This window comes from Dasypus novemcinctus, chromosome 5 (genome assembly GCF_030445035.2).
Source record: "Dasypus novemcinctus isolate mDasNov1 chromosome 5, mDasNov1.1.hap2, whole genome shotgun sequence".
NCBI lineage: Eukaryota > Metazoa > Chordata > Mammalia > Cingulata > Dasypodidae > Dasypus > Dasypus novemcinctus.
Window position 1 is genome coordinate 15,453,180 of NC_080677.1, and position 18,148 is coordinate 15,471,327.

General features: G+C 38.0%; 2 protein-coding genes across 3 annotated transcripts; both read left to right on the top strand.

The window, feature by feature from the left end:
- Window positions 1-28: 28 nt before the first annotated feature.
- Window positions 29-14,264, top strand: PSMA2 (proteasome 20S subunit alpha 2). The gene is made up of 8 exons (XM_004449090.4): window positions 29-146; window positions 3,704-3,780; window positions 4,534-4,666; window positions 6,211-6,333; window positions 7,543-7,624; window positions 9,693-9,766; window positions 11,239-11,296; window positions 11,377-14,264. The coding sequence occupies exons 1-8, from the start codon at window positions 106-108 to the stop codon at window positions 11,491-11,493; spliced, it is 705 nt and encodes a 234-aa protein (XP_004449147.1). The 5' UTR covers window positions 29-105; the 3' UTR covers window positions 11,494-14,264.
- Window positions 14,265-15,131: 867 nt separating this feature from the next.
- Window positions 15,132-17,926, top strand: C5H7orf25 (chromosome 5 C7orf25 homolog). Of its 2 annotated transcripts, none has more exons than XM_058296747.2 (2): window positions 15,132-15,300; window positions 16,268-17,682. In XM_058296747.2, exons 1-2 carry the CDS (start codon window positions 15,225-15,227, stop codon window positions 17,551-17,553), a joined length of 1,362 nt encoding a protein of 453 aa, XP_058152730.1. In that variant the 5' UTR covers window positions 15,132-15,224; the 3' UTR covers window positions 17,554-17,682. The 2 variants fall into 2 exon arrangements, with proteins under 2 accessions (XP_058152730.1, XP_004449148.1); XM_004449091.4 differs by having other exon boundaries at window positions 15,140-15,300; window positions 16,272-17,926.
- The last annotated feature ends 222 nt before the right edge of the window (window positions 17,927-18,148 follow it).

The window sequence follows — 18,148 nt, forward strand, 5'->3', positions numbered from 1 at the left end:
TCGTCCAATCACCGAGAGAGAGGGGAACAGGAGCGGGAGGGGAAGTGACAGGAAACCGGCCTCAGGGCGCATGCGTACGGATGCCCCTTGACTCTCCGAGTAAAGATGGCGGAACGCGGCTACAGTTTTTCGCTGACTACATTCAGGTATGGGAGGGCCCCCTCGAGGTCCTCCGCGTAGCGGAGATTGCAGGTGTTCGGTTGGCGTGGTTTCTTGCATCTGGCTCCGACCTCGTGCTTCCAGAGGGTCCAGTAGAGAATAGGGGTTGAAGTGCGGCGTTGCAAAGTCATTTGCCGGACCAGTTGGGGGCCCGGGAAAGCAGCGGTCCCCGGAGGCCGCGGGAACTCGGGTGGTGGGATTTGGGGTGAACTTGGGATGCTGGAGGTTGAGGCCCTCAGGCAGGGATTCGCTTGCACTTTGGAGACTAGATAGGAAATCAGTTTTGGATAAGCCATCTCTGGCTAACTCTTGGAGAACTCAGCATTTTCTTCCTGGCGCAGTCAGGCCTGATTCGGGAGTGTCCGAAACTCGGAGTCTTGGTCCGGTATGTGGAGTCCCTTTTTCTCGGAAAGCCTCCGCTTCTTGGAGTCTTAGTCTCCATTTGGCTGTGGTGACTTTCGAAACCTGCTTTCGGTTTCTTCTGTGCCTCTGTTGGAAGCATAAAGACAAAAAATTAAAGCATTAGTCGTTCTATCACTTAAGAGTTTGTGGACCTCAAATTAGGCTATATTTGCCTTTTAGCCATTTTTTTGGGATGATATATTTACTTCAAAAAGATTACAGAACAAGGGATTAAAATAGTAAGGATAGTTTTCGAAATACCGTTGAGATAATCTTCGTTACCCTTGTAAGAAAACCATTTCAAGATTTAATAAGTCGATAAGGGAAGAATTCTAATTTGACCTTTTTCTTAACCATCAGGAATGCATTACTTAGAATATACTATGAAGACGAAAGCAGGCTGGCTCTAACTTTTGTTGAGTACTGTCTTGTGTGGGAGCAGCTTTAGCTACTCCTTCTCTTTCCACAACCATGTATGATAAATGTCATTCTAACTTTACGGATGAGGAAAACAGAGCTCAGAAATTAAGTAACTTGTTCATGGTCATCAGTGAGTAGCCTGTTGGCATTCAGATTGGGTTCTCTCTGATGATAAAATTAATGCACTCTCCAGTACATTGTTGATTTAAAATCCTAAATTACATTCCCCCTGACAGTTTTTAATTTGTGAGGATATATCCTAGATCTTTTTTTTTAACCTTTGAATGAAATTAATTTAATTCTGCAAGGAAAGTTCTCATCATATGTAATAATAACACGCAGTCTGTGTGAAGTAGTCACCTTATATTAGCAAACACAGTTAACGTGGTCCTTTATCTCTGCGGTCGTGTAATCCTGGTATAGTTGCAACAAAGCAATATGTATTAGCAACTGAACCTATTTATAATAAGTTTCTTTATTAAAATAACTTTTTGTGAGATGAGCTTCGCTTTTAACATGGTGAGTTCAACTTTTAGCTAAAAAGAAAACATATGTGTCTAGCCTGTTTTCATTGAAACTAAACAATTCATAGTAGAAGTGACTAGAGACTGCATAAAAAGGGGTGAGGAGATTGACAGTAAACGAGTAAAACAAACTGGCACCTGCTAATGAATTCTGAAAAAAATGCTTTTCTTTCCCCAGAAAGTTTTATGAAGTATAAGAGGGTAGAAGGAATGGGTAGTCAGGAAAGGCTTATGTTTAGAGGTGATTTTGAGACTAGTAAAAAGAATCAACCATTTGAGATTTAGAGGTATTTAAGAGTTGTGGGTAGAGAACACCTGGTGTGAAAGCCCTGAAGGTGGGAAAGAGCTTATACTCTTAAAGGAATTGAAATAAGACAAGGTGCTGGAGTATATAGTAAGCACGGAAAGAGCATGGCTGAGGATCAAATCATGCAGGGCCTTGTAGGTTAGAGTAAGAAGTTTTTATTTTAGTTTAAGTGAACCAAGAAGTTATTACAGATTTAGGGAGGGGGATGACAAGGTGCAAAAACAGGAAAACCAATGATTAGTTATTTCAGTTTTTCCTGGGTTGGAATGCTGGTGCTTTGGAAAAAGGGTGGCGGCATGTTTACATATAAAGATGCCCTAGGTAGATTGCTCAGCACAGAGGTTAGTGGAGTAGATGAGCATGTGCACACAGAGAGAGAGACAAAATGATGAAAGTATGTACTGGTGGTTATGGAAATGGAGAAAAAGGAGCTGTTAAGTTTTCCTGAGCCTTTACAATGTTTCACAGAGGTATTTCAACTAGGTATTGAATAATAATTGAAAGGTGGATTGACCCAGAATATCCTAACATAATTATTGAAATAGTGACCATTAAAGAAAAAGTATAGCCTAATTAAAAAGAAAAATTAAATGTTTACTGCTGTTACTCTGCTTAAATCAGCTAATTTTGTAATTTAAGGTTTATTCCCTAAATGGGCCAAATGATTGTGACCTCCTGGTACTTGGTTATATCCTAGAATCCTGACCAAATAGAGTTTATTCTCTTTTGAGGAAGGTAAGTATTATAAAAGTAATTCAAATATGAAGACTGCTAGTCAAAGAAGACCATAAGTCTGTGGGATTTAACCTAGTCTGAGGAGTCAGGGCTTGCTTCTTCCTGAGGATGTGACATTTCTGCTGAAGAAGGATAGAAGGAAGGAGCTCACCAGGTGGTAGGGTGGAAAGCATTCAAGAGGGATTGGCTTGTCAGAGGGGCCTTTGATGTCTAATAGGGGTTTCTGTATCTGGAGCAAGATGGGATGGTGTGAAGTGAGACTTGAGTGAAAAGGGGAGTACCTGTAATTTTATGAAGATAAAGCAGATGCTCTTCATTAGTAAACAGGAGCTGTAGACCTAACTGTGTCATTTGGACAAACTACTTTGACTCAGGGACAACTTTTTTTAATCTGTAAAATGAGAAAGTTGATATGTAATGTTTATAATGCTTCTGACTCAACAGATAGATCAAACTAAATAAAGTGTGACCTACAAGGCCAGTTTGGGACTGACTATGACCACCAAACTCTTGAAACCAGATCTGTTAAGTGCATTTGCCTCATGGTTCCTAGAAATAGTTTTATTATATAGAAAATACTTTGTTGTAAGTGGTATCTAGGTCTTAAATCTTAAGCTGTGTCCAATTTCTAAAATGTGTGACCACACATGAAATGTATACTGTTGTTTGTTTTTTGACAGAAACATACACATTCTTTTTTCAGTGTTTGTTTAGTGCTAATTTCATGCCAGGGACTGTTTTAATTACTCTAAAAGACATTACTTCAACTAATCTTCACAACAGACCTTTAAAATAGGTAACTAAACTATTATTATGCCCATTTTACAGGTAAGAGAACTGAGACACAGAAATTAAGGAACTTGCCGAAAGTCACAGGCTGATAAGTGGTAAAAAAGAGGCAACAGTATTGATGTTGCCCAAAATGGCAGCAAGAGAAAGCAACCAAAGGAAAGGACTTTACTAATATGTTCAAATCTCCTTGTAAATTTAGTTTTTCTACGAGTTCATGATAAAGGTTTCAAAACCCAACTATTCAAGTTGATATTTGATTAGTGGAATTTGACCTATACATCTGCCTTCTCACAGAGAAGTTCCTGCAATAAATATTGGAGAATATGTGTACTTAGCAAATACCTGTTTGCTTGTTTTTTTAAAGCCCATCTGGTAAACTTGTCCAGATTGAATATGCTTTGGCTGCTGTAGCTGGTGGAGCCCCTTCAGTGGGAATTAAAGGTAATCAAAATTTAGATGATTAAGGATGTGGTAAAATATTAGCTTATTAAATGCTTCATTTGTTTCAGGTGCCTGTAATAATTACCCTAATATCCTTTTGGGATTAATTTAATAGTTATTGCAAAAAATTGCCATGGCAGCATAATTTTTAATAGTTCTTTTTGCTGAGGTAGAGTGTTTTGAAGTTTAAAGAAAACAGAAATATACTTAAGTTGATAAAAGTTTTTCAAAGTACATATAGGACTTATTAGTTAACGATAACCCACAAATAGTATTTCTCATGCAGAAAACTAAATATTCTTTTCTTTTCCTACAGATTATATTACTGTTTATCTTCCCTAAAATTTAAAAAAGGTTAATTATGAAACTTATTCTAAAGATAATTGCTTTATACTCTCATAGTTTTTTTTTAAAGTCTTCATCATTGGCTTTAAATTTCATATTGTAAGAACAGTGCTGTATTTTCCCAGGTAGGCAGAATTCCAGTATTTTAAGACATGTAGACTCTCAGGTATACTACAGTACTTTAAGAAAAATCTTACAGTACTTTTTGCTGTAGGTATTTCTTGGTACAGTATAAATAGCCAATGAGGAAAAAATTAATTTGCTATTTGTTAGGTAATTTTGACTTAGAAGTCTATAAAAAAAGGAAATAAAGGAGTTTTGGTGAAATGCATCTATAGTTGAAACTGTTGAAGCAGAGTCTTTAATGATTAAACATTTAAGTGAGTTTTTCTTTTGTTTGGTTTGTAGCTGCAAATGGTGTGGTGTTGGCAACTGAGAAGAAACAGAAGTCCATTCTGTATGATGAGCGAAGTGTACACAAAGTGGAACCAATTACCAAACATATAGGTTTGGTGTACAGTGGCATGGGCCCAGATTACAGGTACTTTAGTTATTCTTGTTTTCCACACCATCTCATGAATTGCTGATAATCTTTACTTTGAAGAGGAAAATCAAGAGATGTTTTTCCTTTACTCTCCCAGTCAACTTTTTGTGTTTTGTTTGGAAACAGCAGCCTCATCAGCAGCTGAATTAAAATTGTCCACGCTAGGGTAGGCTGAGGGTTACTTTAAAACTGATAGCTCCTTGTCACTCAGTTCCAGTAGATATAGTATTACTTCTCATATTTCTGTTTGGTGGACTTTCCCTTCTGATCACATTCACTCTTTTGCCACCCTAGAACTGGGCTTAAAGAGCTCAGGTATTCTCTAAAGCACTTTAAAAACAATAAAGGCACTACATGCTTTGGTAAACTATATTTTTGAAAGTATCGGGCAGCAAAAAGAAAGCATCACTGCCTAGAGTCAACTCCATTATCTTTGTTTCTGCTTTTAGCAAAGGGATGAAATTCTCAGAAGCTGCTGAGCAATGCTGATACGGCAGCCAACCAGGATCCAGATGCTCATATTCGCTCCCTTTCTGTTTCACAGAAAAAAGAGAGAGTAATTATTTTATCCAAAATTATAATCAAAGCCAGGATACTGTGAAGTTGAGAGTGAAAGCTTTCCATGTTTATCGTCAGCAAGTCAAAAGAATAATTATTACTCTTGATTTTATGTAACAAGATTGGTAGAGGCAAATTTTTAATGAGCCTGAAAAAGCAATAAAATCACTGGAACATGGGTAGTCTTCAGTACAGTGGATCCTGTTACCATGGTATAAAAGGGATATTGTACTGTGCAGCCACTGATAGGAATGAACTGAGAGGGATGGGAGATGAAGATTGCACAGAAGATTAATGTGTATATTTCACATCAGTTCATAGCCAAGTAAAGGTAGATCCTACTTGTACTGCTAATATATTTAGCTGTTATATAATTTATTCTTAATGCCTTTTGACAAATTTTATATTTTTCAAGTTACAGAGTGGTTTCTTGGAGTTCTTTAATCTCTAAAGGGTACTACTTGAAGTGCAAGTGTAGAGATTAAGGCATTCTTAGGAAAGTTTGAGCCAGAGTAAGAGAAATATGCCAGAAATTCTGTGCGTGTGTGTGTGTGTGTGTGTGTGTGTGACTTTAAGGCACGCACATGTATGTGTGTGTTGATTGAGGTAAGCTATTTAAAGATAGGTCGCTACCCTTGGGATAAGGGGGAGAATCCTGAAAAAGCCACAGAAAGAGATAAAGTTCTGGTTTTGTACACTAAAACTGTTACTACTAAGCTAGCTGATATTCCTAGCCCCTAATTTTCTTTATTTTGCCATATTCTTGTCCATCTCTGTGGCTCAGCTCCTCTGTGATGCTCTGATTCTTTTCTTAATCGCCTGGAATCAGATCTGAGAGCAAGACTGACTTGGAGCTGGTGGCTACTATTAAAGAGATACATGTAAAACTTGTGCTGTAGGTATATGCCTATAGAGGGAGAATGAGTCTTTAGGTAGTAGGCTGCTTAATTTTAAATAAATTTTATTTCTTCCTTGTCTGTTAGAGTACTTGTGCACAGAGCTCGGAAACTAGCTCAGCAATATTATCTTGTTTACCAAGAACCCATTCCCACAGCTCAGCTGGTACAGAGAGTAGCTTCTGTGATGCAAGAATATACCCAGTCAGGGTAAGTAGCATTTACTACTTGAAATGTGTTGTGAATCAGGGGATAAATATTTTAAGAGTATAGATAGAAGAGCATTTACTATTCCCATATTTGTGTAACAACTAGAGAAAATCACTGTGATTCATGTTTCTGTCTTACCTGGATATAAATATTTTCTGAAAGAAAAAAAATGTGAATTGTTCTTGTTGCTCATAAAGGAGCAAGAAAGGAGCTTCTAGATACACAAAGTCCTTTTGCCAGTAACTAAAATACTTCTTTATGGGCAGATAATTATTGCCACTTCTGAATTTATGTTTATAACCAGAAATGATTATAAACAAATGATGAAAGCAATAGCTCTTTGACATATTATATTCATCTTAATTCTAACAGTCGTAAGTTTCAGTGTGAACAGGTGGTATAAAAGTGATTGTTGGTATATAAAATTGCCAGTGGAAAATTTGCATATTTGAAAGTTGTAATTTTGTTAGAACACTAAATGTTTTTCAACATTTATTAATCCTAATGTCATTAATTTATTAGCCCTAAGTGTCATTTTAAGATTTATTTATTACTCCCACCCCTGTGCTTGTTATTTGAGGTCGCTGTCTGTTCTCTCTGTCCATTTGCTGTGTGCTCTCCGAGTCTGCTTGTCTTCTCTTTAGGAGGCACTGGGAACTGAACCCTGGACCTCCCACGTGGAGGAGAGGTGCTCAATCACCTGAGCCACCTCAGCTCCCTGGTTTGTTGTGTCTCATTGTCTTTCCTCTTTGTGTCTCTTTTGTTGTGTCAGCTCACTGCGCCTGCCCACTGTTCCAGCTCACCTCCAGGAGGCATCGGGGATTGAACCCTGGACCTCTCATGTGGAGGCAGAAGCCCAGTTGCTTTAGCCACATCCACTTCCCTAAGTGTGACATTTAAGGCTTTTTTTTTTTTTTTTTGGAGGCACCAGGGCCAGGGATTGAACCTGGGACCTAGTAAGTGGGAAGCTGGCGCTAAACTACTGAGCCGCATTGGGTTCCTTTCATTCTGTTTTATCCAGCATTATTTGATTACTGTTTCTCAATACCGTAAAGATAATTCATTTTTAGTTTATTCATTCAGAAAGGTGTTACATTTTTAAGGAACTGAAATGTATTTACTTGCTTTACTTCAGAGTATTGATGAATTCTTACCTTAGGGTGACAAAACAATGAAGATAACAAGTAATTTTCATTTTGCTTTCTTCAGTGGTGTTCGTCCATTTGGAGTCTCTTTACTTATTTGTGGTTGGAATGAAGGGCGGCCGTATTTATTTCAGTCAGATCCATCTGTAAGTATCATTAGATGTATTTAAGGGGTTAACATGTTCTTTGAGTACCTAATCAAAATGGCAGCCATAGAAGAGTTTAAAATTGAGCAGTATTTTTTCTTTTTCATTTGGGCTTTATCAAGTATGAAGGTCATGCGTATTCATTTACACATTTGAAATTTTGGTAATTCAGTCTTTTAATGAGGATGCTACATTAGTTCTGGCCTCTCTAGTCTTTTGTATCACATTCTTGAGTGATTACTTTGTATTTTTATTATTTTTATCACATTGTCTTTTTAAATCTATAGAACTTTGTTACTTTGCAGAGTGTCATATTTATAGATTTTGGTCTGGAGGACAGGGTTGTACTCTTTGCCATCAGTTTAATATTAGGGTTACTTGAGTGTGACGCTTCACATAGATATAACGACATTGAATTAAGTGTTTTGTACAAATAATCTTGTAATCAAAATCTTGAGTGAGCTATCTGCTCTAAAGGAGAAGATTAGTATCAGAGTTACAAAGCTTTCATAGAGGAATTAAGTATTGCTCTACACGTGTCTCATTTGCTTTGTAGAGAACCTTAAAAAAAAAGATTAGGAATTGATCTTTTATAGTACTTCTGATCAAAAATAACTGTTAATAGATGGTTACAACTTCATTCAATTAAACCTTATTTATGATCTGGCCTTATAATCTGAAAAGGCAAATGAAAACTATTTTGGTTGGTTGTTACTTAAATCAGAAAAAGAAGTATTTCGGGAACTTTGGCAATGTGGTGCCAAAGAGCTTTTGAAGCCGTGTGACAAGCCCTCTCATCTTCCTTTCCAGGGGTAGCAATTACTATCATCACTGGAATTCAGGGTTCTTTCCTCTCCCCCCGACGCCCGCATTGTATTTAAAAGACAATTGCTTCTTTTAAAATATAATTGGTGTGTTTATTTCAGCATTTTTCTGTATGTATATATATATATGAGATTTTACTGTTGCTTTCAGTTAACATTAGATTACAAAATATCAAAAACTGAATATTCTTAATGAGAAGCCATCTATTTCTTGATTTATTCATTAATGATGTTGAAGAGTTAGATATATGTGTATATATATGACATATAATAGATTTTTAGATCCCTTCAATCCTATTAAGCTAAAATCAGTGTTATTTGCTTTAAGTTTATTTAAGTTTCCTTTAGCTGCTTTGTTTACTTTGTTTATATATAACAAACTACAGAAATAAAGTGTACAATTTGGTGAATTTTGATAAGTGTGAATGGCTTAGAAAACCATTACCGTAATCAAGATACCAAACTTCCCATAACCCCCCAAAAGTTTCCTCATGCCTTCTTGTTATCCATCCTTCTAACCTTTAAAAAAATCTGTTCTATATTCCATTACAATATTGTGCCACCATTACCAGCAAGTTACTCTTTTCTTGTCACTTCAAACAGAAACTACACACCCATTAAGCTATAACATCATCTTCCCAGTCCACCCACCTCTGTAACTTATAAATCACCACCTGTCTCTGTAGTTTGCTTCTTCTAAGTATTTCATTCATCCTTACTGCAGCATACATCAGAATTTCATCCCTTTTCACAGCTGAATAATATTCTGTTTGGATGAATATACCACATATGGTTTATCTATTCATCAATTGATGGACACGTGGGTTGCTTCCACCTTTTGGCTGTTGTAAATAATGCTGCTATAAACATTGCAGTGCAAATATCTGTTTTCATTTATTTTGGGTATATACCAAGAAAGTGGGATTGCTGGGTCATAAGGTAATTCTATTCTCATTTTTCTGAGGAATGCCAGTCATTTCTACAGTGGCTGTACCATTCTACAGTACCACCAGCAGTGTGTCCATGTTCCTATTTCTCCCCATCTTTACTAACAGTATTTTCTGGTTATTTATTTATTTTTAATTAAAATTTTTTATTTAGTATAACGATCCTAGTTGGTGGTATCCCTGGGTTTGATTGCATTTCCTTGATGACCAATGATGCAGAGCATTTTTTAAAGTGCTTTTTGGCAATTTGTTATATTAATGTTTTAACATATAACATTCCTCCTCCTCTCTGATTAGGGCGCTTACTTTGCCTGGAAAGCCACAGCAATGGGAAAGAACTATGTGAATGGGAAAACTTTCCTGGAGAAAAGGTAGGCTAACTGTAACTAGAGTCATTACCAAATTTGGTTTATGGTATTCAACTATCTTTAAATAATTAACATCATAGGTCTAAACAAATTTCTTGTACTACTATATATTTGACTCTAATTACAGATAAACAAAAGAACTTCTCTCCACCCTCCCTCCCCTCATTCATTATACTAAGTGATAAATTAATTTGTTAAGGACCTCTTTTTCTGTAGTCTCAGGGTTATTTCCTAAATGGTTTTTTATTTGTTTGTTTTTTACTTTATCTTTCCTAGCATCGCAAATTTAAAAAAGGGAGAGAGAGAATATTGGATTTGGAATAGTCTGGAAAAAAATGTTATGCAAGAAATTTTTTAAAATGATTACAGTTAACATGGCAATTACTAAAAAAAATTGTGGAACAAAGTGCACAGTGTTGATGGTAGATTAAATATATAATGTATGTGCTTGATAAAATATGGAACACTATATAAAAATCTGCTGTCAGTGCCTTAGCACAACAGCTGCTCACTTACTTCCAGCAGTTTTCTAAGTATTCTAGATTCACAGTTCTTCTAATGCCAAAAAAAAGTCCAACCTTTTGAAGATAAAAGTGTTGTAAGTAACTTTAATCAACAGATGAACCTCCTGTCTATATTTTTCACATAATATAAATGTTCAAGTTATTAGAACTCTTAGACCTGGGATAAAATAGTAAATATAAATAATCTTATCTGTCCTGTCCCACTCCCACCAGATGGCTCCTTCATTTGTTTGCTCCTTGTTTTCTTGTTTGTCTGGGTTTTTTTTGGGGAGGTAGCTGGAACTGATTCCAGGATCCTCTGCCCTGAGAATGGGAGGTGGGTACTCAAGTGCTTGAGCCACATTCACTCTCTGCTTGTTTGCTTTTGTTTATTTTCTTGATTATTTTTGCTAGTTGTCTGCTTGTTGTTTGTCTTCTTTAGGAGGCACTGGGAACCAAACCCAGGACCTCCCATGTGGGAGGTGGACACTCAACTGCTTGAGCTGCGTCTGCTCCCCCTTAATGTTAGGATTTTAAACCACTTTTCCTTTTATATATTTATGGTTCTTCCTAACATTTCACATGAAGTTACAAAAAACAAACATTAGAAATTGTAGTCAAAGCTAGATTTCTCTGCCTTGTTTTTTTTTTAAGTTATAATATTGCTACTATATCTTGACTATACTAAAATATATAAAGAATTTTTCTAAAATAAATTCATTTTGAGATTATACTTTTTCATTATATTGGAAATTGAATACCATATAATTCTCAGTTTTTTATTTTGGGACAGCTGTTTCAAAGAGGAGACTAAAAGAAATATGTAACTTAGTATTTTTAAAAGTGTTTTAGATTTTTAAAATTCTTAATGCTGTTCCTAGCATTCTTGCTATCACTGTGTTTACATAGTAAAGAATGTAAACAGTACCATAATTAGAAAATCCTTATTTATTTATTTTTTTAATTCTTTAGATATAATGAAGATCTGGAACTTGAAGATGCCATTCATACAGCTATCTTAACCCTAAAGGTTAGCTTAATATCTAACAGTTGGATTTATAATAGTTTAACTCCATAGAAAAATTAATCTTTATCCTCCCTCTTCAATAGGAAAGCTTTGAAGGGCAAATGACAGAAGATAACATAGAAGTTGGAATCTGCAATGAAGCTGGGTTTAGGAGGCTTACTCCAACTGAAGTCAAGGATTACTTGGCTGCCATAGCATAATAATGAAGTGACTGAATAATCTGGAATTTCAGATGATCTATGTACTTAAACATGTTTAAAGTATGTTTTGTTTTGCAGACTTTTTGCATACTTATTTCTACATGGTTTAATGGACTGATGTTTTTAAAATGACACTTATAAATCATAATAAACTGTTAAACCCAACTTCCAACTTTTTAGTTGTTAGTGAAATTTTAACATAGGTATTCCCTACTTTTTATCACAATTGACTTCTGGAAACTACATTCCCAAAGAATAATGAAATTGCTCTTTAGTCCTCATGCAATTTCAGTTAAGACAAAGTCTTGTTATCTTGTTACCAGATGTTGCCCATTAATCAGTAAAGCAAAATGCTGATTTTGGTCAACAAGACTGCTTTAGAGGTGGGAAACTCTCTAGATTTCATTCAACTCAAAGATGAACGGGAGTGCTGGAAATTAAACACTAATTCTTAAGTGTCAAACCTATGGCTTAGGGCTATCTGCATTAATGTAATCTTAGTGTAAATCAGAACTTTGACTATAAATAAGGTCTATACAAGCAAGCAAGTAATGGGACATCGGCTCTCATATGTGAGGATAAGGGGTGAGTTTTGTTTGTTTTTTAAAGCATCTTAAGTTAGCAGAAGCCATATCGATAGGCCAGCTCCCAGAGCAGAGGGAGAATTGATAAATTTCATTCTTACCAACATAAGAGATAGTAGGCAAGTTCATGATTTAAATGAAGCTCAAAAGATTTCAGTTAAAATTCACCTAAGTTTAGAGGAAAAGAGCCTTATTTTGGAGTGTTTTTGTGAGGATTCCCAGTTCAAATGCCCACACCGAAACACCCATATCACAGGTGGTAGTGGCATTACTCCCCTCTCATAGCCTCATCTAATACTGATGTATTGCGAATAGCACGCTACAAATAGTAGTATAAGGAATGGTATTTGGAATCAAGTAAACCAGAGTTGTAATTTCAACTCTTCTACTTCCTAGCTAACGAAGCAAGGTGATTATTTCAGAGGATTGTTCTAAGGCCTAACTAAATGCAGTAATGAAAGTGAAAGTCCTGATTAAGTGGTTAAGTACTCTAAATTTTAGCTGCCTTTGAATATGCTTAGGTCATCTCTAATGTCCAATATTTAAAAAACAGGAATACCAAATACCAAAATTACAAATCGGTGAAGGAAAATGGAAAGGCAAATATATTCTAAGACAAAAGGGAAGTGCACGTACATTCTCACTGACTGTTAATGGACTTAATCCTACAGGATAAAGGAAAGAAAAATTCTTGCCCAGTTCCAGCTGAATCTGTCCATACTGCTTTCCCTTTGTCCTTAGTCTATCCATTGGCCTTAAAAATTCAGTTACAACAAGGTTCTTCCCTGAACCATCTAACCCCTTTTCATCTCTTGATCATATTGGCAACAGTATTTGCATGTAACATCAAGCATACCATTGATGTCTTAAGTAGTTTGCAGCCAGAATAAATTGAAAAAGTGTTACTCGGTCCAACTTTAAGGAATTCTTGGTCCTGAACAGATATATCACCTTTTGACTTTATGTTCATCATCCGCTGGAGGAGGAGGCTCATCTTTGTGGTGGGTGCACCACTGAATGACCTTTTAAAAATATTGCTGCACTAACATTTGGTAGAGGAACTGGGTCATCATCTCTACCATCCATTCCCAAGTCTTCCAGCATGGTCTTTATAGTCACAGACTGGCAATTTTCACATCAAGTTAAAATATCCAGAAATCTGCAACTTAATTGAAGGCATGGTGTTTGGTCTCAAAGAGACAGTGGACTGGAGGCTGATGAAAGTGCGGAAGTGTCAGCACAAAAAGAAGGAAAAGGCGTAGAACAAGGACCCCACCTGATTTTTACATTAGACACAATAAGTAGTCATATCCTCGTTTTCCACAAAACACTTCTCTGAATATTTCCAAACCTATTATTTCTGTCTCCCATCTTGCTAGAAATCCATAGACAGTTCCAGTTCCAGAGAAACTATGCTTTACTATGTGAGTCTGAAATTAGTATTCACCAGAGGGTGAAGGGAAACTACAGTGACTTTGGACTAAAAATTGACCAATATAATGTCCTATTTCTTTTGAACTGTTAGAAAAACCTTTCAAATCTTTTATGATAGAAACAAATCTAGAGGTAATATCTGGCTCTAAATCACTGAACAGAGGGTTATAAATTGAACAATTTAAGACATCAGCTTTTAGCTCTTAGGTTAATCATCAGGTACTCCAGATTTTAAAAATAGGCTTATGTGACTTTCTGGATTTATAAAGTCTAGCCACTATATAGTAATTTTCTATTCTGAAGAGAATTTAGAACTCTTACTCTACCTTCATTTCCCTGTCTCCATTCTCAATTAGATCACAAAGTTTAAAAGTTTTTCTCATTATGCCTTTGAAAGTATACTATGATAACATTTCCTTTTTTATATAACTTTTTGAGTGTTTCCTGGAGATACTTTGTGATAATTGCCTCACTTTTTTGCTTGCTTGTTTTTTGGGGTTTCTATCACTAATTCTTGCCAGATTCCTCAACAGAATTGTAAAACCCTCTGCTTACTATTTTCTTCATGGTCATTTATCAGCTAATTAACACTTTTCTCCCTCAGTCTCCGCTCCCCATCTAGAATTTTCTCCTTTTGGAACTCTTTTCCTGCTCTAATCCAGAATAGTTGCATGTTTGAAACATTTTATTCTCTCCTTTTCTTGTCTGGGGTTTAAAATTCTTTTAGAAATAAACATCAATTTTTCAAAACGAGATTTCAGTGTTGCTGATAAATTTGATTCTTATACTATACTCTTTATTAAATTGTTCCCCCCTGAAGCTCTTAAGATCTTTTATTTTATACCTAATGTTCTGAAACTTCACAATGATGCGCCTTCGTATGGATTTCTTAACATTCATTGTGCTGAACACTCAATAGGCTCTTTCAGTGTAGAACCTGAGATCTTTGAATTTTGGTAGATTTTATAGTATTATTTCTTCAGAAAAAAATTCCTCCTCTATTTTCTTTCGTTAGGTTTCTTTAGAGTCACATACGTTCTCCTCTATTTTCTTCAATTATGTTTCTTTAGAGTCCCATACGGTGTAGTGAAATGTGGTCTTGCTTGGACCCAGAAATACCAGCACCAGCATTTACCAGTTGTATGACCTTTGACAAAATTCTGCAGCCTTTTTTTTTTTTTCTGTAAAAGTGGGTATTATTGTTGTCGTCGTCGTTGTTGTTATTAAAGACAACCATTGCCTGGCACTCAGTAGGGTTTTGAGTTTGGGAGCAAATTAGGGTGAACTTGGCTGGAGTTACAGAGTTGGGCACAACCAGGAGACTTTCTCTACCAAAGGACAGCGACTCTAGCCCCAGGCAAACTTCAGCCGCGGTCGGCGGCTGTAATGCGGACTTAGCCCGTCTGGTAATTCGCGGAGACCGAGCGGCCAGCTCTCGCAGGACTGAGGCCCACCCCAGACCTTTGCTGAGGCCAGGTGGATGCACGTGTCCTGGCCCATCCCGAAACGGGAGCGGAGGGTAGGTGCCCTCAACAAACATGGCCGGCACGTTAGCGTCAGCCCTGCCTCGGAGCCCGCGCTGCCGCCTGGGAATCGCGGGCTTGGCGTCACCCGGCCCGGAACCACGTGACGGGGGGGAGGGGGACGCCCAAGACGCCGGAGCTTGCGCGGGTGGAAGAGTCTCGGCGGCCTGAGGAGGGTGGGATCTCCCGCATGAACTTTCCCGGCGGTTCCCAGCTTCGCGGTGTACCCAACTGCCTGCTCGCGCTCCCTGTCCTGTCCGCTGCCGGTGAGGAACCGGGGTGAAGGGAGGAGGGAGTGGGGCGCCCATTCTGCGGCCGGGAACGCTGCGGAGCCGGGCCGGCCTGGTGGGGGCGGGAGATGAGGGTGGTCCGGCACCGGGGCCCGGGGGCGCGCCCGTGCGCTAACTGGGGGTTGCTTTGACTGCCAGGCAGGGTCCAGTCGTGCAGGTGGTCGCAGGGCCCAGGGGCCGCATGCCCACCCGTAAGGCCCGCCGACATCTGCGGCGCCCGCACTGCCCAGGCCGCCGCGTGGTGCACCTTTGGAGTTTACGTGACAAAAACTGTCTTCATTTTGAGAGGAAGGGGGAGTCAAGTTGATGGGCTCCTTCGGTCTTTTAAAATATGCTGGGTTTACGTCAAGTGTGCAAATGAAGCAACTTGATTCCGCGTACCGTATGTCCAGTGGAAATCACGAAGCAGCCGGTTAGAAGAGACTAACTAATGGAAGAAAGGGTTAGAAAATCTAAGTGGTCGGTTGTGGGGGAGGCTGGACGCACTTGCCTTGGACAATTAATTTAGTCTGCGTGAATATTTTTATTTAAGCAAGTGATCTTGACTTTCCAGAAAATGTATTAAAATTTTTTTGTAGCCAAACAGTGGGGCTGCTGATAGACATCAGGAAATTCTTTGTACACCAAACTGCCAAACTTCTGCATTTTATCCTGACCCATGACATGCCCTGTGTTCTTCAGACTGAAGAAATGGATGTCTAAAGTGTGTCAGAATCCAGCATATCTAAGGAGGAGTTCAAAATTATAGCTCTTATTCTTTCCTTTGCTATTTATTGAGGGAGTGACTACAAAAGCAGACATGCAGAAGTCCGGGTTCAGACTTAGCCTCCACAATGGAATGACTTTGTTGCTAGATTGAAATTTCGTTGCTCATCCTCAGTGAAGAACCTGATTTCCATAATTTTTGAGGACTATTCAAATGTGCCATGTTTCTTTTCTTTCTATAGGAATAATGCTCTCAGCATGTCTGCACACTCCATGCTCTGTGAACGAATCTCCATAGCCAAGGAACTGATCAAGAGAGCAGAGTCCCTCTCCAGATCAAGAAAAGGTGGCATAGAAGGTGGCGCCAAGCTGTGCAGCAAATTGAAGGCAGAATTAAAATTCTTACAAAAAGTAGAAGCTGGGAAAGTAGCCATTAAGGAATCCCATTTACAGAGCACTAATCTGACACACCTAAGAGCCATTGTGGAATCAGCAGAAAACCTGGAAGAAGTAGTTAGTGTTCTTCATGTCTTTGGTTACACAGATAACTTGGGAGAAAAGCAGACCCTTGTGGTGGATGTAGTTGCAAATGGTGGTCATACTTGGGTGAAAGCCATTGGTCGGAAGGCTGAAGCGCTGCATAACATTTGGCTGGGCAGGGGCCAGTATGGTGACAAAAGCATCATTGAGCAGGCTGAAGACTTCCTCCAGGCCAGTCACCAGCAGCCAGTACAGTATAGCAATCCTCACATCATCTTTGCATTTTACAACAGTGTCTCCAGCCCTATGGCAGAGAAGCTGAAAGAAATGGGCATATCTGTAAGAGGAGACATAGTAGCAGTTAACTCGCTGTTAGATCATCCTGAAGAACTCCAGTTGAGTGAAAGTGAATCGGATGATGAGGGCCCTGAACTTTTGCAGGTGACCAGAGTAGACCGAGAAAATATACTCGCAAGTGTTGCATTTCCAACGGAGATTAAGGTTGATGTGTGCAAAAGGGTAAATCTGGACATTACTACTTTAATCACATATGTATCTGCCCTCAGCTATGGAGGCTGCCACTTTATCTTCAAAGAAAAAGTGCTCACAGAACAAGCAGAGCAAGAGAGGAAAGAGCAGGTTCTACCTCAGCTGGAGGCATTTATGAAGGACAAGGAGTTGTTTGCTTGTGAATCTGCTGTCAAGGATTTTCAGTCTATTCTAGATACCTTAGGAGGACCTGGAGAGAGAGAGAGGGCCACTGTGCTGATTAAGCGAATTAATGTGGTGCCAGATCAGCCTTCCGAGCGTGCCTTGAGACTAGTGGCCAGTTCAAAAATCAATAGCCGCTCATTAACCATTTTTGGGACTGGAGACAACCTAAAAGCCATCACAATGACTGCTAATAGCGGTTTTGTCAGAGCGGCAAATAACCAGGGAGTTAAATTTAGTGTGTTTATCCATCAGCCCAGAGCACTTACTGAGAGCAAAGAGGCTCTAGCCACCCCCTTACCAAAAGACTACATGACTGGCAGTGAACACTAATGATATCCTGTAAATATTGTCATGGAAATAAGTTATTTACACCAAAGGTTGCTTCTTCCCATCTAATCTGGAAACAAAAAAGAAAAAAGGTCTATAGTAAAAATATTACTTAAAATTCCAAAACCAGTAGAATTTTTGCTTATCTCAGTTATATTTAAAAGTGTATAACCTAAAGGTAGAAAAAAAGCACGAGATGACCTTATTTATCAAACTGTTATAGCAATTAAGAACAAAAGTACATTTATATAAGACTTAGTTGTATTGCACTTGTTTTGTTTGATTCATTAGGGCTACGATACCTCCAATTACATATTCACATTTCATGGAATATGGTTTCATTGCATCTTGCATTAAATATCTGGAGATAACTGAAGCTTGTTTTTCATTGTATTGGTTTATCATTTGATGTGGGTTGAGGCTGGGAGGTAATAGTTTAGTTTTAGGTTTGAAAGTTAATGGCTGTTGATAATAAAACTAATTTGATAATCATGGTCTGGTGGGTATATTTACAAAGAGTATTTGTAATACAGAAGAAATTAAAAGTGAATTCCGGTCATCTGAGTACCATGAATCTTGATGCACCTTTGTGAAAAGA